Here is a 25,951-nt window from a genome sequence, read left to right on the forward strand (position 1 = left end):
CCCTGTGCCGGGAACTAGAATGCCACTCTGCCCTGGGTGCCACAGGGTCAGGCCCCTGTACTTAGACACCAGGGGCTCTGCCTCCAAAGAGTGTCTTTATTACCCGGTGCAGGACTGTGCCCCATGGAGTTAACTCAGGAGCCTGGCTGCTTTGAAGAACCCTTAATACGTCCAGAACTCTAGTTTCAAGCTGGAACCAGGGAACCCAGACAGCACGTTATAGGACGGCTCATGGTGGGGTCTCCATGTAGCTCCTGCCGTGTATGCTGATCCCTGTGGGCTTTGTCCACTCTCCCCATCAAAGTTTTCAGCTCAGCACCTAACAGCCTGATGAGAGCAGGCAGTGGGCTTGATCCCAGGACGGCATACGTAGAGCAGTGCATCTGGCTGGACGTGAGTGTACCTCCCGGCACTCGGGAGGCAGGGCAGGAGCCTCATCTCTGTAGCGCCACAGCTAGAGCCATCTAGTTAGACCCTCTTAGAGGCGGAGAGTCATAACGTGACCTTCACATGAGGTCATGCATTGGTGTGAAGCCAGAAGAGAGCAGGCCAGCTGTCCCTGTGTATAACCTGCAGAGGCCTGTGTCCCCATCGCTTCCATTCACTTGCTGACAGCACCTGTCTTCTCTTAGGCACCCTTGACAGCCACAGACACGGCTATTCTCTCTGGAAGTCTCTCCACCCAGAATGGCAATGGCGGCGGCTCCATTAACTTTGCGCTCCGACGGGTCACGTCTGCCAAGGGATGGGGAGAGGTAAGGCGGTGGCCTCGGGTCCACACATGGCCCTGCTAATGAACAGTCCCTCTGCCTGAGGCGCCTCCGGCAGTCCGACCTTGGGGCGTCAGTGTCCTTATTTAAGCTGGCCCTTTGCTGTGCCAGCAGAAGGTGGTGCCAGCGCTGATGTCGGGTCCAGGGTTGGCAGCCCTGAAAGAGCGGCACTGCTGAGCAAATGCAGCTACAGTAAAGAGACGTTGAAAGTCACCCAGGCAAGCATGTGAGGCAGCCGGGCAGTGCGGAAGTGCCAGGGAGACCCTCCTGTCAGAGGAGCCAGCACTGCAGGGAGCCGTAGAGTTACACGGCTGCCCGTAACAGAGGGCGGGCAAGGACCAAGTTTCCTCCCCTGACCTGAGCCTAGGGAGGCCAGAATGCACGATTGGCTTTTCTTTGGAGGAGTTTCTGTCACAGTCGGGGCTCCCTGTGGATCTGGGGAGAGAGAAAGCTGAAACATTAGGAGTCTGCCAGCCCTCTGTCCAGAGGCTGGCCGGGTGCAGGCAAGCCTGGGCTTCTGCTATAGGAGGAACAACAGCAGTGAATGCTTTTTCTGTTTATTTTTCCAAACAGTTGGAGTTTGGAGCTGGAGACCTCCAGGGACCTTTATTTGGTCTCAAGCTGTTCCGTAATCTCACACCAAGATGGTAAATATACAAGATAACTCCTCTTTGGTGCTGTGTTAACTTAGGATATTAGAGCCTGTGAATTCTTGTGATCATGAGCATTTGAAGTTACTTACATGTGAGCACAGTTGAACAAGTGCTATGGGCAGCCTGCAGCTAGAGAGGTCTGTATTGGAGAGCATAGCCCAGCCAGTAGTCTGCCTTCTGTGCTGACAAGCTTCCCGCTTGGGCCCACTTGCCTTCTAGTTCTGTGAGGACCGTGAAACAGTGTGTGTAGATGGGGGAGCAGGCGTGTGTGTCATGGCCTCTGTAGCTGATCGAGACGGCATGCCCTCCATCTAGGCTTCTGTCCTATGTTCTTCCTGGCTGCTGTAACAGACACCCTGCCACAGCAGCTTGGTGGGGAGGGGGTTATTTTAGCTCACAGTTCCAGCTAACAGTCTGTTGTAGTAGGAAGTCACGCTGCAGAAGCTTGAGGGAGCTAACCTCGTCACAGCTATAATTAGGAACAGAAGCAGGGGGGGGGTGCACGCCTTTGATCCCAGCACTTCAGAAGCAGAGGCAGGTGGATCTCTGTGAGTTTAAGGCCAGCTTGGACTACATACCAAGTTCCAGGCCAGCCAGGAACCTGTCTACACTGAGGTAGACCATCTAGATCAGCCATGTCTCCCTCCACGACTCTACTCCATGGCTACTTCCAACTCAGGCCTAAAAGTCGCTGTTGAACCAAGCATGTGGTAATGCAGAGACAGGAGAAAGGTCAGAAGCTGAGGGCTATCCTGGGCTATTCATGAAGAATTTGAGGCCATGGGACATAGAAGACTGTGTCAGAACAGAGTTGCTGGATAAGGTCAGGTTTAGTGGTATGTGTGCATGCTCCCCACTGCTGTGGAGGTTGCTGGAGGAGCATGACACATTTGAGACTGGTGTGGACCTATGAATCCTGTCTTGAAAGGCGAGCATGGTTGTAAATGCCTGTAATCCCATCACTTGAGAGGCAGAGGCTGGGCGGTCAGGAATCCAGAGCCAGCCTGTGCTACACGGCATGTCAGAGCCAGCCTGTGGGTTAACGTGAGACCCTGCTCCCCAGAGCAGACAGCCCTGAGAAATACTCTCCTCCCTCCAGTGTCTGACTTGCTTATCTACCCACCCGATGGTTTTCCTTTTTGGGACAGGGTTGAACCTGAAATCTGTGGTAAGCATGGGTCACATTCCGGTGTCTCTCAGCTTCTCTGAGTTTCCCTTGGGGCTCTAGCTGTCTAATTTTCTCTGTCGGAACCCCTAGCTCATGTCGGCTGAAGTAGAACATGGCTGAGTCTCAGATAGGTGGCAGACACTGGGCTAAGGAATTGGCTCTTATCCTTTTAGTTGAGGGAAGCTTCTGGAAGGGAGTATAAAGTAATAATGGTTAAAAGTTAGTGTTGGAGAGAAGGCTCAGCGGTTAAGAGCACTGGCTGCTCTCCCAGAGGTCCTGAGTTCAAATCCCAGCAACCACATGGTGGCTCACAACCATCTGTAATGGGGTTCAATGCCCTCTTCTGGTGTGTCTGAAGACAGCAACAATGTACTTATATATAATAAATAAATCTTAAAAACAAAACAGCCGGGCAGTGGTGGCACACGCCTGTAATCCCAGCACTCTGGGACGCAGAGGCAGGCAGATTTCTGAGTTTGAGGCCAGCCTGGTCTACCAAGTGAGCTCCAGGACAGCCAGGGCTATACAGAGAAACCCTGTCTCAAAAAAAACAACAACAACAACAAAAAACAAACAAACAAACCAAACAAGCAAAGGTTAGTGTGTGGTCACCTTCGTGGCGGTGTTTTCTCCAGAGAGGTGACTAAGCTAGCAGTGCTGTGTGACTCCCTCATTCTGCACTGGTGAAATACCTTCCTGAGCCAGAAGGTGGGGCTGCTCTTCCTGCTGCAAACTTCAGGTTCCTTCTTTCAAAGCTGTTTTTCTGTCATTTCAGCTGACTAGTTCATAGCAGGGAAGAATATCAGGATCCCTTGGGCAGGTTTTAAAAATTGATGGTGTCTAGAGAAATGGCTCAGAAGTTAGAAGCACTGGGTGCCTTGAGGAGGCCCCGAGTCTGAGTCCTCACACCCATATAGCAGCTCACAGTCGTGTGCAACCGCGTTCCAGAGTACCTGACAGGCACGCATGTGGCACAGACAGGTGAGTGTAGACAAAACATTCACACATAAAATGTTGTGTGTGTGTACATGTGTCATGTGCATGTTGTATGCAGGTGTGTGCGCACGTACCGTACGTGTACACACACACACACACACACACACACTCACTGTAGAGCTCCACCCAGGACTTCTGACTTCGTCTGGCGTGTGGCTGAGGTGGGTGGCTCTCCTCTGTGTTGATGTTGATGTCACTTGGAGGCCGTCCATGCCCCAGGGCAGTAGTTTCAGGACCGCTGTCTTGAGCCCCAGGACTGCCTTCTGGTAGCTCAGTGCACGACACCGACACCTAGGGGTTCTAACAGGGCTGATGGCGGATGGCAGGGAGTGGGGGTCCCTAGGGAGGATCCTAGAAGACATGTGCTTCCTGTGCCTTGTGCTGCTGCTCTCCTGGCTTAGAGAGACGATCACCCTGACCTGAGGACCCGACAGAAGAGCCACAAGCCCCTGACAGCTGGACCCTTTCTGTCTGTCCCCCAGCTTTGTGACGACAAACTGTGCTCTGCAGTTTTCATCCCGTGGAATCCGGCCTGGCCTCACCACTGTCCTCGCTCGGAACCTGGACAAGAACACTGTGGGCTACCTGCAGTGGCGCTGGGGGATCCAGTCGGCCATGAACACTAGCATCGTCCGGGACACTAAGACCTGTCACTTCACTGTGGCCTTGCAGGTGAGTGGGTAGCAGAGCTGCAGTCTCCTGTGTGTGTGTGTGGGGGGGGGGGAATGGCTCCTTATGCTCCTAAGCCCCTTGGGGCAACTCTGGGCACACTTAGCGGTGACCAGCCTCTCGTGTTGAGGTGGCTGACTGAGGCACGCAGGTGGCTGTGTAGCTTCACATCCTTCTGTCAGAACTGGGGCAGGGGAAGGAGAGGAGCCACTCCGAGAGCGAATGCCCCTCAGTTCCCCCTAGCTGCACGAGGATTTTCATGAGCGGCTAATATACTGTGCTCTGACTAGAAAGCTCAGGCGTTTGTAGTTGTGTGCTTTGTAACGTTCCTACCTGTGGTGATTTCAGAGTAAGACCCAGGTCACCCAGTGCTGTCTCTGGTTCCTCAGTTTGTGTGAGAATCATACAATGGCAGATTGCTAACATCTCCCAGAAAGTCGTTACATAGCTAGTGGATGCCTTGGCGGGCAGACAGCTGGGGACCCGCTTCCCTGGCGAGGCTGGGCCTCATGCTCTGCTTCTCTCCTCAGCTGGGGATCCCTCACTCCTTCGCGCTCATCAGTTATCAGCACAAGTTCCAGGACGACGACCAGACACGAGTGAAAGGGTCCCTCAAGTAAGTCTCTCCTCGCCTTGCTGGCACAGTGAGCCAGCTCTGTGGAGGGCTGGCAGGGAGGTACTGTGGTCAGCACCTGCTTGTCATCCTCACACAATGCCTCTTGCTGCGTGGGATTTGCTGCTCTGCAGCCAGCCCTGAGAGGCCCTGCTGCCAGAGACGGTCCAGGTCTGCTGTCAGCCACAGGGGTGCTGTGGTGTCTGTTCCCACGCTTGGTGTGGGCTAGGGAAGGATCTCACGTGAGCGTGCTGCTGGGTAGGAGGGGAGCCATGCCAGCAGCTGTGTTCTGCCCCCGCAGGGCCGGCTTCTTTGGGACAATAGTGGAGTATGGAGCCGAGAGGAAGATCTCCCGACACAGCGTCCTGGGTGCGGCTGTGAGCATTGGCGTCCCTCAGGGAGTGTCTCTCAAAGTCAAGTAAGTTGAGCCTGTCCCTTGCCGACCAGGGCATGGGATTTAATTCTCCAGTGTGCCATTGGTTCTGTCTCAGCTACAGGAGCAAAGGTCAGGGGAGCACAGACATGGCGGTGAGTTAGCGGAAGCCTAGTGTCCACCTTCCCTGGTGATGCATGACCACTATGCCCTCACCTCACCAAGCCTGCCCAGTGCCACCCTGGACATCTGTAGTGCCAGACACCTTGCCTGAGAGCACATCAGCACACCCCCTTTCTCCATGCTGCTCAGTTCTTGAGTCACACCATGTGAGTTTGCCTATGGTTTGGATGTTGGTTTGAGATAAGTCTTACGTAGCCAAGGCTTACCTAGCCAAGGCTAGCCTGGAACTCAAACTTGGATCCTCCCGTTTCAGCTCCCTCAGTATAGAGACCCCAGACGTGTACCCTCCAGCTTCCTGGTTTGCTCGTTTGTCTGTTGTCCTGCAGTTGGCCTCTTGTCCAGCTCGCTCTGGAGGTGGCCTCTGACCACCTGGAATTAGCCTGCTCTGTGCCAGGACTCTGACATCAAGCTGTAGCTGTGATTTCTTTCTGGCTGTCTCTTCCTATCTCCCAAACAGGCAACTCTGGGGCACAATCCTTGTGTGTGTAGGCTCTTCCCATGTGGCCCATGTTTTTAGTACCTACTGTTAGCTACAGTTTTGGTATCTGGATGGCACACTGGAACCCATGCCATGGTGGTGAAGTGGTTCCAACCTCCTCACCTCAAGAGTCCCATCTTGGCCTGCTTCCTAAATATCTAGCTCATACGCAGTATCCCCTCATATCCATGGATAATCACTGTATGGACAAGCCAGCTGGGATCGGGAATAGCAGAGGAAGAGTCATTCAGACACAGTCAGTGCAGCATGTAGCCGTTTATATAGCATTTATATTAGTCAGTCATGTCTGCAGTCCTAGCATTGGCAAGCCCGGAAGATGGCTGTCAGGAAAGTGCTTACAAGGAGAGCCCATGCGAATAGCCCAGTGTGACAGACGGCATATGTTGCAGTCCTAGTGCCGGGGCAGTAGACACCTGTGCCTGGGGTTTGCTGGCTAGCCAGCCTAGCCTGCTAGCCACCTTCCAGGCCAGTGAAAGATCTTGTCTAAGGAATAAGAAAAGGGGAAGCAACTCCTTAGAATGACACCTGAGATTGTCTCTGACTTCCATACACAGGTAGCCACCAAAAAAAAAAAAAAAAAAAAAAACAGTTTTGAGTACTAAATTCTAGAATTCAGGCTCCAGTGAACCAGTGCTTCCCCTTCTGGCCTCTGCACCTGGTGCATGGTGCACGTGGTGCATGGTGCACATGGTGCACATGGTGCAGGCAAAACACTCATCACATAAATCAAATAGTTTTTAAAATGCTCTCACTGGTGAAGATGTGTAGGTCTATGCAGAAACATTTCCATAGAAATGTTCTGAGCTGGGGTTATGTGCACCCTAGCCCTCTTGGTCTGAAGAGAAAGCTCAGGCACTGTCTTCTGAGCTGGGCGTGGTTTGAGCACTTCTGCCAATTCCGGGGAGAGGCTGTGGCCCTGGGTTCCCTGTGATGATACTAAACTGCCAAACTGATGTGGTTTTTTTTTTTTTTTTAAGATTTATTGTTTTTAATTACACGTATGAGTGCGGCTCTATTCACATGAGTGCAAGGCTCCCCAGAGGCCAGAGGTGTCAGGTCCCCTGGAACTGGGCAGCGCCAAGCCTCCAGCTGTGGTTGCTGGGCACTGAACTTGGGAGAAGGCCCCCATGCCTGTCTTCACTGCTAAGCTGACTCCACCATTGACTATTTATGCGGGTTGGAGGCCCTCACCCTTGACCTGAGTACGTTAGAGCTCAGACTTCCAAGTATTTATGTGCATAATAGGAATCTTGGGGAGAGGACCCAAATCTAAATTAGTTCAATGTTTTTAATAAATGACTTTCTGTATCGCCTTCTGTTAACTCTGTTGTTTTGTTGACCATGTTTCAAGGAGTGCGTAGGTCTGAGATTTCCCAGCCTTGGTCTGTCCCTGTGGCCTGCCTGTGTCACCTGTTGGTAACGTGTCCTTTCCATCTCGTTAGATAAATCATGCCAGCCTCAAACTCACAAAGACCCAGGCAGGGGCCTCTGCGTCCCACTGCTGGGCTCACCAGTGTGCACTCTATGCCAGGCTTGAGTCCCTTCTAATAAAGACATCTTACAGCCAGGGAGCAAGCCCATCTTACCAATTTAATCTGGTGCCTTCTGAAGTCCTTGACTTGTTTGAAACACCTCACTTCCCGATAGAGGCTGTCTCTGGGAGCTTTCCCTCCTCCGAGGCCTTGGACTCCAGTTAAGTATCACACAGTCGGCTCAGCCTCGGACCTGGAGTTCTGGTTGCTGAGAGGTGCCTCCCGATGGAGAGAGCTCCCTTCCTCCCCACTGGAAGACCTGACCCGTCCTGCGGGTTTGCTCTTGTGTCCTCGCAGGCTGAACAGGGCCAGTCAGACCTACTTCTTCCCCATCCACCTGACAGACCAGCTGCTCCCCAGCGCTGTCTTCTACGCCACCGTGGGGCCACTGGTCGTCTACTTGGTAGTGCACCGGCTGATCATCAGACCGTACCTCAGGGCTCAGAAAGAGAAGTGAGTTTTCCATGGAAATCCCACGCCTCCACCGTGTCTAAACTGGCGAGAGAACTGGGAAAATGTCACAAGTTAGTGCCGAGAGAGGGCTTAGCATGGCCTTGGGTCCTGACAGGTACTAGTCAGCAAGCCTCAGAGCCTCAGGGAGCCGTGCTCCTCACCCTGGCCAGCCCGTCCTCCTTTTAGAAGTGACAAGTTCTGCTCTGTAAACTGTAAACAGGACCAGCAGGCATGCTAGACATGTCACCCTGCCACTGAGCTTGCACTGGCATGGTCCAGCTCCGTGCTGCACGGAAGAGCTGGCTCTGCAGTTTCTGTAGGGAGCCCTCTGGGCCAAAACTGAGTCCGAGCATCCCACAGAAAATGGAGAGGACTTTGTTAAGCTCAGAAATGCTAAGCTCGGGAGGAGGGATGGTGGTGCCCTTGTGGCTGCCTGTGACCTCTATGTCACTATAGTGTAGGGACCCAGTGCTCCCTAGGTCTGACACGCCTGTGTGGGCCGACCTCGGGCCTGTGCTGCTGTAGGAACAGGATATGTGCATCCAGAGTAGTCTGAGTCCCCCTGAAGCTAAGGACGCCCCCTGGAGGGGGTGGGCAAGGAAGGTGATCTCAAGCTGAAGGAAGAAGCAGTCTAGCCTGGGGTTGTTTCGAAGCGTCTTCTAAGTTCTAGAAGTAGAAATGCAATTAAGACCACAGGCTGCACTCTGGGCTCAGTCCAGCAGGGGGCTCAGTGTGCGCACTGTAGAGTGACTTGTTGCTTCTCCAAAAGGGAACTGGAAAAGCAGAGAGAGAACACAGCCAGTGACATCCTGCAGAAGAAGCAAGAGGCAGAGGCCGCTGTGAGTGTCCCACTGCAGATACGCAGGGCACAGGGCAAGCCTCCCACCCTCGAGGCCCATCCTGCTGAAGGCTGACCCAGCCTGGGCGAGGGCTTGACGTCACTCCCCAGCCGCTGTGGGGGTGGGAGGGGCGTGCTCTGGAGACTGCAGTCTGTGCCCTGGGGTGGCAAGCCCCAGAGTCCAGCAGGGCTCTAGCCTGGCACATACTGCCCTGGCTTCCTCCTCCGCTGTGCTGTGCCTTTTATAGATCGAGGGGGCAGAAGGTCAGGGCTACTAGCAGGGTGCCAGGGGGTTCTTGTGACACAGATGAGAGGCCACTTGAGCCCATGCGTGTCCCTAGGCAAACGTGCCTGTTTGTGTGGCAGCCACAGCCCTACCCAGCTGAACGGCTCCACAGAGAACACAGATCTTTTTCAAGAAAAGTAGGGGGTCCAGCTGCTCATTTGAAGTGTCTAGTTTGAGGCAGGATTTCACAGTGTATTCTATTTGACACTGTACTTACTGTGTACCCCAGGTTAGCCTTGAGTTTATCACTGGGTCTCATTAGTCTTAAACACTGTTGTCAGTGACTTCTCACCCATGTCCTGTGTGTGCAGAGTCACTGTGCAGGGAGGAGAGGTACTGTCCCTTCCTCGGCTGTCATCAAGTGGGGCCGCGCCTGGTGAGGTGACTCCCCAACAGCGTCCCAGATAGGACTCAGGGCTTCAGACGTGTGCAGGGCGAGCTGAGCACGCGGCGTTTGCCTGTCCCCGTCAGCTCTTGATATCCTGACAAGGACCCCGGCTGGATGTTGATCCTGCTCTGGCCAAAGCCCAGGGTCCCCAACACCTTCTCTCACAGGTTCGGCTGATGCAGGAATCTGTCCGGAGAATAATCGAAGCAGAGGAGTCCCGAATGGGTGAGAAGGCGTGCCCTTGCCGGGCTCGGCTGGGCACAGCACTGGGATTCCCTAATTGTCGGAGGGAAGTGGCAGGTTGGCCTGTGTCAGCCCTGCTGCTCTGTCCCCAGGGCTCATCATTGTGAACGCCTGGTACGGGAAGTTTGTTAATGACAAGAGCAGGAAGAAGGAGAGGGTGAAGGTGATTGATGTGACCGTGCCCCTGCAGTGTCTGGTGAAGGACTCCAAGCTCATCCTCACCGAGGCCTCCAAGGTACAGTGCCAGGTCATCTCGGCCACCTGCCCCAGGGTCCAGCTCCACGTGACAAGGACAGCCAGGCCTCTGTGCCCGGATAGCTGCTGTGCAGGAGCCGCGAAGCTGCCAGGTGCCAGCAGACACCTGGCCAAGCCTTCCTGGCACTTGTGTTTCCTGTCTGCTGGCTTCCAAAAAGAGGCTGTGGGCCCAGCAGTCCCCTGTGGCCGTGTCTGGCAGGCTTCAGGCTGCCCTGAGAAAGGGGCTCGACGACCAGTCTGGCCTACCTAAGTAGACTAAATTCTCCTTCCTTCATCAGGCTCCAAGCATGTGTCCTCATCCGGGCTGTGCCCAGCTGGTGCTAGAGGGTGGTACGGGCTGGGGATGGACCTGACCTGACCTCTGTCTGTGCGCAGGCCGGGCTGCCCGGGTTCTACGACCCTTGTGTCGGGGAGGAGAAGAGCCTGCGAGTGCTGTACCAGTTCCGAGGTGTGCTCCACCAGGTGATGGTGCCTGACAGTGAGGCGCTGAGGATACCAAAGCAGTGTGAGTGACTGCCTTCGCTCCCTACCACCTTCCTGTGCAGCAGGCTCATCAGTGACACCTGAGTGTGCGAGGTGACAGCTACCGGGGTCCTAAGGACCCAGAGCACAGATGCTTTGGCCCAGGGACTTGCCTGGAGTTGGTGTGTTGGCGCACACTCTTGGCCAGGTGTGACCCTCTGAGCACCCACATGATACTATGTGGATTCCAAACCAGCCTAGGCTACAGAGTAAGGCTCGAAAAGAAAAGGCTACACACAGCCTGATCTACAAGAGTGAGTTCCAGGACAGCCAGGGTTATACAGAGAAACCCTGTCTGGGGGTGGGGGAGGCTAGCTAGACAGGGCTCAGCAGTTGAGAACATATGTTGCTTTTGCAGAAAACCCAGGTTTAGTTCCCAGCGCCGGCATGGTAGCTCACACCCATCTGTAACTCTGGTTTCAGGGTCTGGTGCCCTCTTCTGACCGTGGCACCTAGCACGCGTGTGGTTTGTTCAGACAGGACACCATACACAAAAACTTTAAAGGGGGTTGGGAGACTTGGCACCTGGCTGTAGCTGTGAGTGGCTGTGTAGAAGTGACACCCTTCTTCCTGGGCACAGAAGTTGAGTGTGATGGGACGTGGAGCAGGGTCCGGCCATCTCTGAGCTCCAGGCCAGCCAGAGCTAACTTGAGCAGCTGCAGCAGGGGCTCCCAGCCAGGCCAGGGGCTGCGGCGGTAGTGGAGGAAGCTTCCTGGCCACTTGCTAGCCTGACATGCTCTCTTCTTTCCCAGCTCACAGGATCGATACCGACGGGTAAACCGCTTGGGACCCTTGAGGAAAAAGAGGCTACGAAAACCTTTTCTAGGAGGCTACAAATTTGGAAGCAGGGAAAACCCAGACATGAGATGTTTTTAGTTTATTTCTCCAGAAGGTGGCACTGTATCAATTATGTGAAGGGCCATGCAGACAGCCTAGCTTCATGGTGCTGTGGGTGGGACTGAGGAGCCTCTGGCCAGACCACAGCAGGGCCATGTCTTTCCTGAGGATCATGTTCCTGGAGGGCAGGGCCTGAGCTGGCTCGAGGTCACACCCTGGTCTTCCTCATAAGCGTAAGTGGCTGTGCACAGCGGCTCTCGAGGTATTTGGAACATTCTGCCCTCACACATGGAGCTGCTCTTCCTGAAGCCCCTCTGCTCGTGGGAAACATGGAAGGAGGAAGGCATGTGTGCTGCTCGGTAGACTTCCCACAAGCCACCTCTCTCTTCTGAAACGTCACTGAATGGACTGGAGAGGACTGCGGGTTTATAAAACTGCTTTTTATCTGAGAACAACGGGTTTGGAAACTAGTCTCTTTTCTTGCCACTTTACAGAGCTTCTCAAATCATTCCTCCAGGCCCTGGCTTGGAACAGATAGGGGAGACCCCGGGTCCCAAGGTGCACTGCCCAGGCACACTGCCCACATTCTAAGAGAAGAGGCCCTGCTGCCCCACACATGACACCTTTCCTACCTTCAGGACACCCTCCTCTAGAGAGTGGTGTTGGAAGGAGGGGACCTTTGTAAGGAGTGGGAGCCAGCTTGATCAGCCAAATATTAGATGTGGGTGCAAGGCCGTGAGTGCCCAGCAGGTGGCGCCGTTGCCTGCGAGGCCGCACAGGGTCCCTTTAGGGCATCTGTGCCCGGATCCCTTTTGGTGCACACTTGCTGGATGTCACTGCAGGCTCTGCCCTCTGAGTAGGTGGTGCTCCACAGTGGCGCCAACCCTGGCCCTGCAGTGGTAACTGCTGAAGACAGGCATCGCCTCAGCCCTACTCGAGACCCTTCAGTTTTTAAAAGCAGTTCCATTCTGTAACTTTTCTTGATATTTTATTGCCCCAGACTGACTGCAGTGTGCACCATTGCATGAGCCCTGCCTCAGTGCCCTGTGGCTCCCTGGGCACTACTGCCCCTTCTGTCTGAAGCTGACTATGGCAGCACTGCCCAACAATAAAACTGACCTATAAGCTGAGGCTGCTTCCGTCCATCTGTGCGCGTTAAGGGACAGTCAGCCGCCACACCCCCTCCCGGTGTCTTTCCCATCCCTGTGTTAGCTTAGACAGTCGGATGCAACCTGAAGCAGTGCTAAATGTCTACCTGAGACCCAGCCTCACGGTGAGGAAACTAGACTTAAGATTTCCTGTTTGCATTCATTTGAATCAGTCTATGTGGTTTATTCTGGCCCCAAACTCGTGATCCTCCTGCTGTGGCCTCCTGCGTGCCTGGGTTGCAGGTGTGCCTCTAGTCACAGACATTTTTCTGGTACTCTGTGTGTTTCCATGGGGCCCCCCAGAGGTCCAAGGGAGGCATCGAATCTCCTCGAGCTATGGACGGATGCGGGCCATCATGGAAGTGCTGGGAACTGAACCCAGCCTGCTCCTCTGCAAAAGCAAGTGCTCGGCCAGAGCCGCCTGCGTGGTGCCCACCTCACCCCGCCTTTGTTCCCTCAAGTCAGTTCTGTAGTCAGGGTAGTCACACCACCGGGCTGTCCTTTATGAGGGGGAGAGTTCTAAGCACAGCCAAGTGGCAGCCTGCATGGAATCTTCAGAGGGTTTATTCCACATTCACACAAGCCAGGCAGAGAGGAGTCACTCAGATGCACAGGCCCCCCCCACCCCCCCGCCCTGCCTGCCTTCAGAATGGCTCCTATGGGGAGACAGTAAGGACCCCACAGGCTGTAAGAATGACCATCTCTCCCTCCAGGAGTATCTCTGACAGGGTTGTGACAGCCCCAGAGCTGACAGCCTCAACCCAGGAGACCTGGGACTGTGCCTCTCCCTCCCCAGTACTCAGCCCCCACCCCACAACCGCCTGTTGTCTCAAGGCACCTGCGCAGCATCAGCAGCGCAGCGGGAGTGTCCACAGCAGGGCTGAACACCACCTCCTGCTGGGGTGTCGCCACACCCCAGAGTGCCTCAGGCTCAGCTCCCCTGTGCCGGCCATCTGGCCCGCAGTCCCCGCGGCCCCCCTCTGTAGGCTCTCAGGCGGCCACACGTCCTCCGCAACAGCAGCCTCTGGGCTCTCAGGCGCTTCCGAAGCCTCTTGTTTTCCTTCAGTGTGAGGAAGAGTTTTTTTTTGAGAGTATCCAAGTCCAAAAGTGCATAGCTGTGATCAGACGGCTGTCTGGGGAGGGGCCTCTCCAACCCCAGAGGGCTGGCGGGCAGGCCGGCGGCCTCCACGGCCTCCACTGCTTCTCGATGTGGTAAAACCTGAGGACAGAGTTCAGTGAGTGCTGAGGAAGAGCCTTGTGGGACGGCAGGAGCTGGGGCCACAACTGCCCTTTACCCTTGGGGTCTAGCCTCAGCCCACTGCCCTTCTGAAATCCTGATGGGCTGTCGTGGTCTCACTGAGCCGCTCCGGAGCTCAGCCACCTATCCCAGTGCTCCTGTTGTGACCGGTCGGTCCTCTGGAGCACTGCGTTTCTTCATTTTGTTTGCAGCAAACTACGTCCCTCTGAGGCCACCTGGTCCCAGGGTCTTACCTGTTGCACGGGGCCTTCCGCGTTTGGAGGCTGAAGCTCTTCCAGTGTCACGTCCATGTTCCTCCCTGAGGTGTCCCCACCAGCCCCCACCTCAGGGCAGACCTGGGAACAGCAGGCGGAGTCAGGCTGGCTGAGCTGGGGACACCGGATCCAACAGCTGCCACTGTCCATCCCTGAGTAATCCCTGCACAGCGGCTCTGGCCTGCCCTGGGCCTCTGCAGTCCAGAGCCCACCTCTCCCTCCCCCTCCCTTTCTCCCTCCCACCCAGTCCAGGTCTCCACCCTGCAATTCACTGAGCCTTCAAGGCAGGAGGAGGAGGAAGCCCGAGGTCAGGGCTTTCCTGAGGAAAGCACCCTGACCTCACAACCCTGCTGTCTTCAGGGAGCATCCTCACCTTTCACCAGACTCAAGCTTGTGACACTGCCTGAGCAGGAAGCCCAGGCAGCACTCTGGGATGTGTGGAGAGCCCCGGCGCACTCACCTCTGAGGCGCCATCTCCTCTCTCCCATACCTGTTCAAGACACCGGACACAGTGGGACCCAAGTCTCCTTGCTCAGCCTAAAGCGGGTGGGGGTGGGGGCCACACCTAACAACAGCTGAATCCAGCTTGGCTCTCGCTTTCACTAGACATGTTCCCAAATGCTGGGGCAGTGGCACCCAGACAGGTCCCTACAGTGCCAAGGACCCGAAGCCCCTGCAGCCCCCAGAAGCCTGGTAACCAACCACTCTCAGTGGACGTTTGCCCACCAGCGCCATGCGATGGAAAGGTCCGAAGCAGATCCAAAGTCCCTGCCACTTACTGGCAGTCACCATGGTGGCCACCGGCAGCTTCTCACCCAATTCAAAGTGGGAGCACTGAGGACTGAGGTTAAAGCGGGCATCTGAGCATGCTCAGACCTCTTTCAGCCCCTCTGCCTGCCTGTTCTTCCGGCACCACACTACAAGCTGTCATGCTGCAGTATATCTACAGACGTGGCCTGGGACACACCATGTGCTACCGGCTGGAATCTGTGGCAATCCTCCTGCCTCTACCTCCTAAGAGCTGAGATTACAGGCATGCACCATCACACCTGGCTTTCTTGTTCTGAGACAGGGTCTCATGGACCTCAGACTAGCCTCAGACCCACCCCATGGTTGAATATTTGATCTTCCCACCTCCACCTGCCAGGATTGTGCCCAGCCAAGCCCACAGCCCACATTTCTGTAGTGTTAGGGATCAAACCCAGGATTATGTGCATGTTAGACAAACACCTGTGCCAAAAAAACTACAACCCAGTCTTCAGCACACATGATAGACTTTAAAGGGAATTACTTTTTCTTTCTAGTAGGGTCTTATCCTGGTTTTTTTTCCTCTCTTTTTTTTTTCTTTCTAGTTTTTCAAAACAGGATTTGCCTGTGTGGTCCTGACTGCTCTGGATCTCACCTTGTAAACCAGGCTGGCCTCAAACTCAGTAACCCACCCGCCTCTGTCTCCCAGCTGCCTCTTACACGGCTAGCCCAGCACCCTACCAACCCGAGCTACATCTCCGTCCAACTGCGACTCCTTTCTAGGCCCTACCCAACCCCACTCGATGCGCACAGCGACCGCACCTACCTGCGTGGAGCTCTGAAAAGCGAACAGTGTGGGCACAGCGTTGTGCCTGAGGTTCTTGCGGTTGCCGAAGGCGCTGAAGCACTCGGGCCGGAAGTGTTCGGAGCAGATGACCGTGTGCTGCTTGGGCTCGAAGCCAGCCCTGCCCATGTTGACCACCCACTTCCTCAGCAGCTCCCGGCGGCTGAACGGGAACCTGTGGGCACAGCATCCAATGGCACAGCTTTGGAAACTCAGTAATCCACACAGTTAGTCATCCAGAGACCCTCGCCCCGGCTTCTATCGACATTCCTATGACTCATCCCACGACCACGAACATGGGCAAAGAACCCAAGAAGCCCCGCTTCCAAAGCACACTCCAGGAGCCACCTCTGGTCCTCCAAGAGCTCGCCACATGCCAGTCTCCAGTTCCCTGCCAGAAGACGGCAGTGGGGAGGACCAAGTCCTGCCCTTCAGGAGTCCGCACCTCAACAGGAGCAAGCCTCGCTGAGGTGGTTGGGTTGCAAGGGCAGGAACAGGTGAAAACAACAGAAAGAAGCCCTGTGGTAGGTAATCAGGGCGAGAAGCCGTTTGAACAGACCCTGCAGCAGAGAGAAGATAAGCCCCGGGGCCTTCACAAAGGATGGGTGGGGGCAGGGGACAATGAGTCCGGCTGGGGCACCTGGAGGAAGAAGGACCACATGACACACACACAAGGGGCTTTATTTAGGTAGCAGGGCCATTCCTGTCGGTTCTGGTTGAGGAGAAGAGAGCCGAGCTGGGGAAAGCACTGAGTACAGAGCAGGACACTGAGAGGATGCTGGGTTAGTGAATGACTAACTGGTGAGTTAGTTAGACTGACTGCAGTGAGTCTGCAATCCAGCACTGGAAGGCTGACAGGACTAAAGTGAGTTCAAGGACAGCCTGTGTTACAAAATGAGAACCTGTGTCGAAAACAAAAACAGGCCAGGCGGTGGCGGCGCACACCTTTAATCCCAGCACTTGGGAGGTAGAGGCAGGCAGATCTTTGAGTTCGAGGCCAGCCTGGTCTACTGAGGGGGCTCCAGGACAGTAGAGGCTGGAGAGAGGAACTTGTCAAAAGAGGATGAGAAGGGAGAGGGAGAGGGAGAGAGAGAGAGAAGGAAGAAGGGAAGAAAGGAAAATCAAAAGCCAAGTATCAAGGTTTGCCTGAGGATGATGAGGAAAAAGGAGAAAGGAATGGACTCCGTTTTTCCCGTTCCCGAGGAGGGCCCTCGGAGGGCCAGGTCCGGGTGAAGAGAAGTTTGATGCCTTAGGTGTCGAGTCCAAGGCGTCCTTCAGCCTGGCAGAGCTCAGAGTGGCGGGTGCAGAGCCTGCCAGCCTGGGAGATGTCAGCACTGAAGCTCTGAGAGACAGGCCCCACCCTGAGCAAGCCAGCACTGGGTGTAGGAAGAGGGGAGGACTCTGGGATGGAGCCTGACCAGAGAGACCTGGGGCAAAGGTCAGGATGGGCCCGGGGAGTCACGCTGGGGGAGAGACCTGCCCAGTCAAAGCCTGATGACAGAAACATACAAGCAAGACCTGGGTGGGGCGTCATGGTCGTTACCTGGAAGGGTCCAGTGCAAAGCCAGCCTGGGCTACACATTGCACAGCCTGGGCTGCACGAGACCGGCCCTCAGGAATAAGAAGCAACACTGGCCTGAAGCATGGATGACCAGTCAGGAGTCAGATGTCAAAGCGTGGGAGTCACACAGATCACAACTGGACGTGTAATGACTGTGTCATAAACAGGTGGTGGCGACCGCCTTTAATCCCAGCACTTGGGAGGCAGAGGCAGGCGGATTTCTGAGTTCAAGGTCAGCCTGGTCCACAGAGTGAGTTCCAGGACAGCCAGGGCTACACAGAGAAACCCCTTCTTGAAAAACAAAACAAACAAAAAAATTAAAGATGTGGAGGTGTGTACAGTACCTGTCTACGCCTGAAGATCTGAGCTCCACCCCCAGTACCAAAGTAAAATATAAAAGTCTCCCAGAAAGGATGAGAGTGGGGTATTTTTGAATGTTCAAAGCCAGGTTTGGCTACATATTCACTCTGATTTGAGTCAGAACTACAGAAAAGGGCCTGGTCTCAAAAGAAGGGAGGGGGTGGCTATTAAATTAGATAGGCGCCTGGCAAAATCCCTGTGGCCCCACAAACAGGAAAGAAACAGTGTCCTCTGACCATGCCATGGGAGACACCAAATACATTTAACTTAAAAACAAAATTTCAGAGTGAACAGAGGTGAGTGTATCCCTGAGTATACAGCCACAAGACCGGGAGATACTTAATACCTGAAAACTACCAGGCAGCCACCCAGAGGCCCTTGCATGCACAACATTCTGGTACTATGGAATGGAATACTATGCAGGAAAGAACTCAATAGTGCTTGAGGGGCAAGGATGACTCTTGTGGGGCCTCGAAAGAAGAGAAGTACAGAGATTCCATTTCTTAAGGTTCGAGCCTGGCCACAGCAACCCAGGCTGCATGCAGGTTGTGCCCCTGTGGGAGAAGGGAGTGTAAACGGGGGCCAGCAGTCGTCTGTGGGCTGCCAACCGATATGTGTATTTCTCCGTGGTTGCCGCTCTTAAAAGTGTTCAGGGGGCGGGGAGGGCGAGCGCGCAGGGTACGGGGTGCGGGGAACTGAGCCCTGAAGGCACAGACGCGGCTCGAAGCCGGAGCAGCTGAAGGGTGCTTCCCTGGAAAGGGCTTGCTGGGGAGAAGCGGTCCCGGGCTGCAGGACCGGGGATCCGCCACCTTCCCACAACCGAAATCCGTGCCATGAAGCCGGATCATCCTGGGAGCACTCTTTCCTCCAGGCCCCGCGAGGTGACGCAGGCGCAAGGGGTCAGAGCAGGGACACGGCCAGACGCCACTCCCGCTCCTCTGCTCCGCACTGAGCACCCACTGCTTCCAGGAGAGGAGGGGGCTGCGGGGCTCAGGCTGTGAGGCCGTGCGCGGGAGCACCACGGACGCCCGGCCCGACCCGGCCCGGCCCTCTCGGCAATCCCGGTCCCCCTCGCCCGCAAACCCTGGCCTGGGCCTCCCGGAGCTCCCGCCCGCTGCACTGAGGCCCGCGAGCGTTCCGTAGGGCCGGGTCCCGGCTTCCCATCCCTCACCGGTGGAAGGTGAGCTGCTTCCTGCGGCTGCTGTAGCGGTTGCAGCATTGCCGGGCCGCGCACGACTTCGGCATCTCGGAGACCGGCCCACTGCCCCTAAGAAAGATGGCGGCTCCGCGGCCTTGGGGGCGGAGCCTAGGGCGGGGTCTGCAGGCGCCGGGCTTGCTCTGCTCCCGCAAGTTAGGGCCGAGAACCGAAACCACCTACAACTCGTGCCCAAGTAACAACCTTGGAAACCTGGACTAAGAAAAAGCTAACAGTTTACAACTTCCAGGACTGATGGGGATCCGGGCTGGGTTTGTGGTATCCGAGGCAGGTACAGAGCCTGCTGGGCCTTGAACTCACTTCATCTCAGCCTCCCAGACAAGATGTGGATACCACTGTAACCAGTCCACCCCTACAGACAGAAGATGCCTAGCACTGGACTCACCTGCCTCTGCTGGCCAAGCGCTGGGATCAAAGGCCTGTGTTGCCTGCCAGTCCGGACTTCAAAGGGCCCAAAGGCTGTGGCTTTGAAGGCCCCGACAAGTGCGGGGCAGTGGGTAGGGGTGGCGGGCACACCCGAATAGGCAAGTGTGACGGGAACTGGATCTAAGCGGTAACTGCATCAGTGGACCAGGGGTCGCGGTCCCTTTTCATTGTGCTAAATGCCATCAGCTCAGCTCTGCCAGGCCTACCACCCGGCAGGTGAGTGGTACCTTCTTCAGCACGGGGCTCCTAAGGACACACGGACCTCAAAGTAGCAATATCTTTATTTACAAAATATACAGTTTCACAGAAACAGCTTGCTTTATACACATAAACTTTATAATTACACAGAACATGTAAACGATGTTGTGTCTGGCCTGGCCAAAGCCAACAGGAAGGGTCTACTTGGGGATGACCCCTTTCCCTCCCATCACCAGCCATCAACCAGGAGCCCCCAGAGGGTCACGCCCAGTTTGCATAAACAAGCTGATTGCAGCTGCCCAGCTCAACCTACCCCCAAAGCAAGGCGTCCAACTTCTACACCACCCACAGGGAAGGACCCGGTAAAAACAAAGCAAGCAAACAGAAACTGAGATGTCGGATGTATTCCAGAGGCATCGAATCTCCGAGCACATGGAAGAATGGCCAGCTCCACCGCTCCACAACAAAACCACACATATTCTTAAATGCACTTAAAAAAAACTACTGCAACTTTGGTTATTCTCAGGGTGAAGACACTGGACAAGAACTGTCATGGGGCAGGTCTTTGGCAAACTCCTCTAACTTGTCCTGGGTATTTGCCCCAGTCAGAGCCACACAATTGCCTAGGGACAAGACTGTCACAGCTCCTTTTCTGGAGCAGAGCTCTCCCGTGAGGTCTGTACAAGCATAGAGCTCAGCCATACTTCAGAACTTCTCTGTACTTTAATATGAACAACAGGAGGAAGAAAGAAAAAGAAAAAAAAAAAAAGAAACTGGGTAAGTGGGAAGGATGCGAAGAAAAAAAGGGCTCTGATTAGCCAATTAGTCTCCAGTCTGCGCTCCTTTGGTGCTTAAGATAATGTGGGGAATGCCTGGTGACCCTGTGAAAGTGCTCCAGGAAGGGGAAGGCGACAACTTGGCCACTCTGCTGTCTCGTGCCTAACAAAGAACACCTGTGATAAATGGACATCAAACACTGCTGAGGAACAAGCACTGGAAACGATAGACTGAGAGCCCACGCCCTCCCGAGCCCCAGGACCACCAGTGTCCAGGAGCTGAGGCAGCCTGCACCCAAGCAGGGCTCTGGTTCACACCTTTGAAACTCTGCAAGCTGATGTCACAGCACTAAAGTAAGCCCTTGCTTCGCCCCAGAAACCCAGCAGGTCAGCTTGGAGGGAAGGCACAATGCCCTGATTCTTTTCACCCATTATCTGAAAAAGAGCACACAGGTCCCAAGGACAGCGGCTTCGGTGGACCGCCAATGGAGCAGCGAAGAGGCAGCCACGTGCTCCTACAGCCCAGGAGCTGGGCACCCTGGGGCAGCACCACCGCCAGCAGAGATGGGGCACCCAGGAGGACAGATACTTTGGGCTGTATCTTGCGGAAAAAAAAATTTTTTTACATCGTGCAAAACAAGAAACTGAGTTATGAACACAGAACACCTGCACCCCAACCCCCGCTCTGTGGAAAAGTGGCTACATACTGTCCCTTTAAACAGTGAAAACCAAAGAACCACTGCTCACCCCCCACCCAGGGCTCCTCTTGGGGACAAGACCTCTCAGAAAACAGCTCCCTGGCTCAGTAAGTACAACTGAGGCAGGGAAGTGAGAGCACAAAGGGGCGGGTAACTTGGACGGCTGCTGGACAGACACTTGTGATAACAGAGTGACACTGAGAATAACACAGCCAGGGACACACAACACCTCCACTCCCGAGCACAGAGGACACAGGACGGACGGACAGCTAGCACCGGCTCCCAATGGCGGCAGCTGGCTAACAATGCCTGTGCGCCCTTACTGTTAGCAGAGAACACAGCAGAGCAGCAGCTCTGCCGGTGTTGTCTGCTCCCTGGCTCTGCACAGTTCTATCTGGACGGCTCGCCCTTTGCTTAGGCACCTGAGTGGCAGGGTCTGCCCGCACCAGAGCTGGGAGGTCTGTGCTTAACTAAGGGAGGCCAGAGCCCAGGCCCTTCCAGTCCTGCCTAGCTCCTCGACAGCTCCAGATCAGTCCAGGAAGAGCTTCCGGGAGCCCATTCGGGACCGGTTGGAACGGCGGATATCGAACTTGGAGTCCCGGCACTTTTGGCAGACGAACACTTCCGGAACGTTGGACTTGCGGATCTTCGCACAAGACAGGTGAATCCAGGTGTGGCACTCGTTACACTCAATCATGGGGCGGCCAGCAAAGGGCTTCATGCAGAAGCAGGTGACAAGGTCCCAGGAGTCATCATCTGGAAGGAAGGAACCAACAGTTGAGAGGCAGGGACCTCCTGAGCCCTTCTCCCTTGGGGACACAGTGGCTAAGTGTGACCACATCACTCCAGCAATCACTCCTGGCCAAGGCATTTCCCACTGGGGCTTGCAGTGACCTGGCTGTCTCCAGAGCTACCAGCTCTTTAATGAGCACCTATGCCCCACGTCCTCCTTCAGGTCCTAAGGCCCTCTGCCCCACCCACCCAAGCCCTCACCTGAGTCGACCATGATGTCCTCGTCATTGCCAGTGCTGTCCTCGTCTCGGAACACCACCTGCTTCCCCTGGCGGACGATAGTCCGTTTGCCTTCAGTCTTTATTTCTGTGACCTGATCAGGTGACACAGTGGCACAAGAGCCACTTGAGGGCGTGTCAGAGTCCCAGCCTGAGCAGGGGTCGGCAGATGCCTGGGGGCTACCCTGCATGGCAGGGCTGGAGGGGGTCTCCACGGCCGGGTCTGCGGCTTCCAGTTTCAGCAGACTCCCCCTGAGACCCTCCTTCCCAGGCATGTCGCTGTCCCTGCGCTTCCTCTTCTTCTTCTTCTTCAGCTTGTCTGTCTTCTTCCTGTCCAGCAGGAAGTTACTGGGCTTGGCTCTCTGCAAGAGGGAAGGCTGCAGGTGGCTGAAGCACCGGTCAGGCACTGAAGGCGCGATGTCAGAGAAGCCGGTGTCCCAGCCGTCACTGTCAATGGTCCCGGCGGTGCTGTTGGCAGGACTGGGGCTGCCCCGGAGGGGGAGCTCCTGAAACAACAACAGGCGAGGTTGGGAACCTAGGCAGCCCAAGGCCAGGCGCACCCCCAGATCAGTCCTCCTGCACCAAGCCCCCGCCCAGCCCAGCCTCATGAGCACATCAGCGGGACAGCAGCCCCGGAGCCAGGCCTAAGCTCTCGGTTAACCGTGGCAGCTCAGACTAGCGCACAGTTGGACAGACTAGCAGCAGAGCACGCACTCCAGGAGCATGCAGGGCAGAGGGCTCCTACATCTCCACCTTCCCAAATCCCACAGAAAGCCACCAGACACCTCCAGAGTTTATTCTACCTTCAGTAAGAATTCCCACCACTTGTTCTCCTAACTTTTTGATCTTTTTGATCAAGTAAATTTAAGCTATTCCAAAGTTTTGACCTTCTTTAAAAATCAAAAACAAAGCAAAAACATTTGGGCAAAATGGAACATGCCTCTTAGGGAAGACGGGCAGATTTGAGTTCAAGGCCAGCGTGCCTGGTCTACAGAACAGAGAAACCCTGTCTGGGGGGTGAAAAAAAAAAGAAACAAAACTGGAGACGTTCCAAAATATTACAAAAATCTAAGTCTAAGTAGATAATTAGTGCCCCAAACAGCAAGCTAAGTGCTGGCCTTGTACACGCAGTGCTTTGCCGCGGTGTTCTGCGTGGCAGAGGATGCTCTGCATGGCAAGTAAGGCCAAACCCACGCGAGAGATCATCCCCAACAGCAGACTGCAGCTGTGCCCGATGTGCACAGGCCTCCAGCCGCCTGAGCCATGGCCCACAGCAGCCCACACCCCTCCCTCTGCCCTGTCCTTGGCAAGGAAAATGCTTCCATGGACATCGAATTTGGGACATGGGTAAGAATCCTACAAGGCCCATTTGGCATTCCCTAGACCAAGACAAGACCTGAATCCTAAGGCAGCAAAGTGTATGCTTCTGTGGCCGGGGTGTCCTCCTCTTCAAAGCAGAGGAGGAAGAACTGTGCTTAGCCTCGGGTCTGGCCAAACACTGGCCCTTAAAAAAAGCAGCCAAGCAAGGTGTCTCCACACACGCTGTACTCTGGGCCTGCTTGCCACTGCAGTTACTCTTTTCTTGAGAAAGGGTCTCATTCTTAGGCCATGCTGGCTTGGATTTCATTGTGTTGCCTGGCCTCAGACAAATCTCCCTCATCCTTCTCAGTGGGGGAATCACAAGAGTGACTGGAAATAAACATTAAGTTTGTTAAATAAACCGAAAAAAGAAAAAAGGATGTTAAATCGTTTCTAGACAAGTCTACTAAAACTTTGAAAATAATGTCCCTGCCTAGGCTGATCTAGGCACCCCAAAAAATGACTCCTTGCCAGACGCCAGTCCAAAGCTGACACCAACTGCTTCCAGACACGGCTGCTGAGGCACCTGCAGCAGGAACCCGAGGAGGGGGCATGTCCCTCCAAAACCGTCAGTCATGATTACCTCCTTCGGGTAGGGGATATAGCCCGCATAGGCCAGGACGAAGGTGCAGAATTTGTTGAAGTCCTCCACAGTGCGGCGCCTCTTACAAGTGGGGGAGTACTCCTGTAGAGGGGAACAAAGAGTCAGTGAGGGAGACTCCCGCAGAGGAACTGACCAAAACAAAGCAAGCTGCAACTTTTATTGCCAAGTCACAAAACCCTGCAGGACTTAGTCTAGAAACAAGATAAGGTAAGCTGGGGGGGGGGGGGGTCGAGAAACAACCGTTTTCTTAAGGTGGAAAGAGGAGTTCTAAGAATCTGTGCCAAGAACACTGGAAACCGGCTGGGAGATAAAAGCCTGTCTGTGGTCCACCTCTTGGCATTCGCCTTATCTGTTTGTCCCTGCAGGCCTATCAGCAGCTCCAACATCTACATTTTGCTACAGATTTCCCACTCTGAAAATGAACCACAGCTGTGGCTCTAAACAAACACATTCAAAGTGATTTCAAAGATCAGCTACTTAATCTTTCCTTGCTCTCTAAACCTGACTCCCTCGAGGCCAAAGCAGGGGGGGGGGGGCCCAGCGTCTGCAGCTCGGGGGACATCCTCTCCCAAAGTAGGGGCGGGATGCCGACACCGCACTGTTCCTAGGGCTGAGTCAGAAGGGAGACACTGGTTTAGGTGCGCACGTAAGACATGAGACCTAAGCAGGATCGGCCGGCTCAGGGGCCATTCTCAACGGCCGGCCACCACGCACCCATCACAAAAAGGGTTTTTCTCCCCAGAAGGCGGAGCATCCCGGCTCCGGGAACATTGTCCGCGGTGGCACCCCGCACCTTGTCACTAACCCCACCGGTGCTCAGGTGCTCCGCCAGTTTGGGGGTGAGGGCCGACAGCCCGTCGACCTCCGAAAGCCTCCCGCAAAGCGGCGCGCAACGCAGCACTTTCAAACGCGGTCCCAACTTGCTCCAGCAGGCCGCTCGCTCCCGCCCCTCGGCCAGCCCCGCAGGCGACCGGCGGCAGAGCGGGCCGCGCGCTCCCGGCACTCGGGTGGCCACCGGGCGGCCCGACCGGGCCCCAAGTCGGGAAAAACTTTAATTTCGCCCGAGGGAACAACGCGGGGGGGGAGGGGGAACCAGGGCCTCGGACAGGAGTGCGGGGCGGCGCCGCGGCGGCGGCCAGGGACCCGCCCTCCCTCCCGGAGCAGATGGCGCGCGCCGCCCGCCTGCCCGCCCGCGCAGGCCCCGGAAGGTGCGGGGCCCACCCGTGGGGTGCGGGACGCCCGCGGGACCCGGGCGGGTGTCCCGGCGCCGCGCAGGCCCCAGCGCCTCCCGCCCGCAGCGGCGACACGGTAGAACCCTCGGGCCCCGCCCCGCCCCCGCCGCACATCCCGCACCGCGACCCCGGGGCCCCGAGGCGCTGCGCGGGGGCCGCTCCCCGGAAGAAGGGGGAGGGGCGGGCGCGGGAGACCGGCTCCCGAGTACAGACCCCCCGGACGCGGGCGCCGTGGGGGCGGGGCGCGGCCTGGCCGGTGGAGGGGGCGGCAGGACCGCGCGCGTAGCCGTTCCGAGGGGGCCGGGCCGCACCGGGGAAGTGGGAAGGAGACCCCCGCGAGCCCCAGGCTGGGCGGCGGGGGGCCGTGTCCTCGGGGCCGAGGGTGGGCGCGGCGCCCGGGAGGACCGGCGGGGAGCAGAGGCGCGGGCCCTAGCTGGGGGCGCCGGGCGAACGTGGGGGAGGGAGGCCGGGCTCGAGACGGCTTCCCGGGGTCCGGCTCGGCCCGGAGTGCAGCGAAGGCCGGAGAGGGGGCGGCGAAGCGGAGCTCGTACTCACCTCGGGGTGGAAGGCGGCGGCGCAGGAGTCGGAGTCCATGTTCCGGGTGGGGGGCGGTGGCTGTGGGAGTGCCGAGACCGGAGTGCGGGAGCGGGCTCACGGGACGCCCAAGGCCCAGGGGGCTCCGGCACCGCGCAGAGCGAGGGCGGACCCGGCCGGGGAGGGGTCGCCGGGGCTGGAGGTGACGGGGGTGTCGGTGTGTCGCGTCGCAGCCTCGCTGATCCCGAACCGGAGTCTCCACAGCGAACTGAGTGGAGGATGCAGCCCCCACGACCGACGCTGTGGAGAGGCGGGAGAGGCACTGTGGGGGGCGGCGGCGGCGACAGCGAGCGGGAACACGACCGGCTCCCCGACCTGACGCCCAGTTCGGCTCGTGTCTCGGGAGGGAGGGCGGGAGCACCGCGAGGGTCGTCGGGAAATGTAGTCC

General features: G+C 56.2%; 3 protein-coding genes across 5 annotated transcripts in view; 1 reads left to right on the plus strand and 2 right to left on the minus strand.

The window, feature by feature from the left end:
• The window catches only part of Dnajc11 (DnaJ heat shock protein family (Hsp40) member C11), a 47,801-nt gene extending 35,393 nt beyond the window's left edge, over window positions 1-12,408 (plus strand). For all 3 annotated transcript variants that reach the window (XM_052178260.1, XM_052178262.1, XM_052178261.1), the window contains exons 6-16: window positions 633-755; window positions 1,344-1,417; window positions 4,070-4,259; window positions 4,787-4,872; window positions 5,171-5,287; window positions 7,754-7,909; window positions 8,679-8,748; window positions 9,589-9,646; window positions 9,757-9,899; window positions 10,295-10,424; window positions 11,194-12,408. In XM_052178260.1, the coding sequence (XP_052034220.1) occupies window positions 633-755; window positions 1,344-1,417; window positions 4,070-4,259; window positions 4,787-4,872; window positions 5,171-5,287; window positions 7,754-7,909; window positions 8,679-8,748; window positions 9,589-9,646; window positions 9,757-9,899; window positions 10,295-10,424; window positions 11,194-11,219 (1,173 nt within the window). In that variant the 3' untranslated portion in view covers window positions 11,220-12,408. The remainder of the gene's footprint in view (window positions 1-632; window positions 756-1,343; window positions 1,418-4,069; window positions 4,260-4,786; window positions 4,873-5,170; window positions 5,288-7,753; window positions 7,910-8,678; window positions 8,749-9,588; window positions 9,647-9,756; window positions 9,900-10,294; window positions 10,425-11,193) is intronic.
• A 95-nt stretch (window positions 12,409-12,503) lies between these two features.
• On the minus strand, window positions 12,504-18,744 carry Thap3 (THAP domain containing 3). Its single transcript, XM_052178264.1, has 4 exons — window positions 18,622-18,744; window positions 15,512-15,704; window positions 13,918-14,019; window positions 12,504-13,645 (listed from the first exon to the last, which is right to left on the minus strand). Exons 1-4 carry the CDS (start codon window positions 18,693-18,695, stop codon window positions 13,358-13,360), a joined length of 657 nt encoding a protein of 218 aa, XP_052034224.1. The 5' UTR covers window positions 18,696-18,744; the 3' UTR covers window positions 12,504-13,357.
• Window positions 18,745-19,355: 611 nt separating this feature from the next.
• On the minus strand, window positions 19,356-25,894 carry Phf13 (PHD finger protein 13). Its single transcript, XM_052178263.1, has 4 exons — window positions 25,525-25,894; window positions 23,717-23,818; window positions 21,758-22,280; window positions 19,356-21,520 (listed from the first exon to the last, which is right to left on the minus strand). Exons 1-4 carry the CDS (start codon window positions 25,561-25,563, stop codon window positions 21,294-21,296), a joined length of 891 nt encoding a protein of 296 aa, XP_052034223.1. The 5' UTR covers window positions 25,564-25,894; the 3' UTR covers window positions 19,356-21,293.
• Window positions 25,895-25,951: the final 57 nt, after the last annotated feature.

Source organism: Apodemus sylvaticus, chromosome 3 (assembly GCF_947179515.1).
Source record: "Apodemus sylvaticus chromosome 3, mApoSyl1.1, whole genome shotgun sequence".
Classification (NCBI taxonomy): Eukaryota; Metazoa; Chordata; class Mammalia; order Rodentia; family Muridae; genus Apodemus; species Apodemus sylvaticus.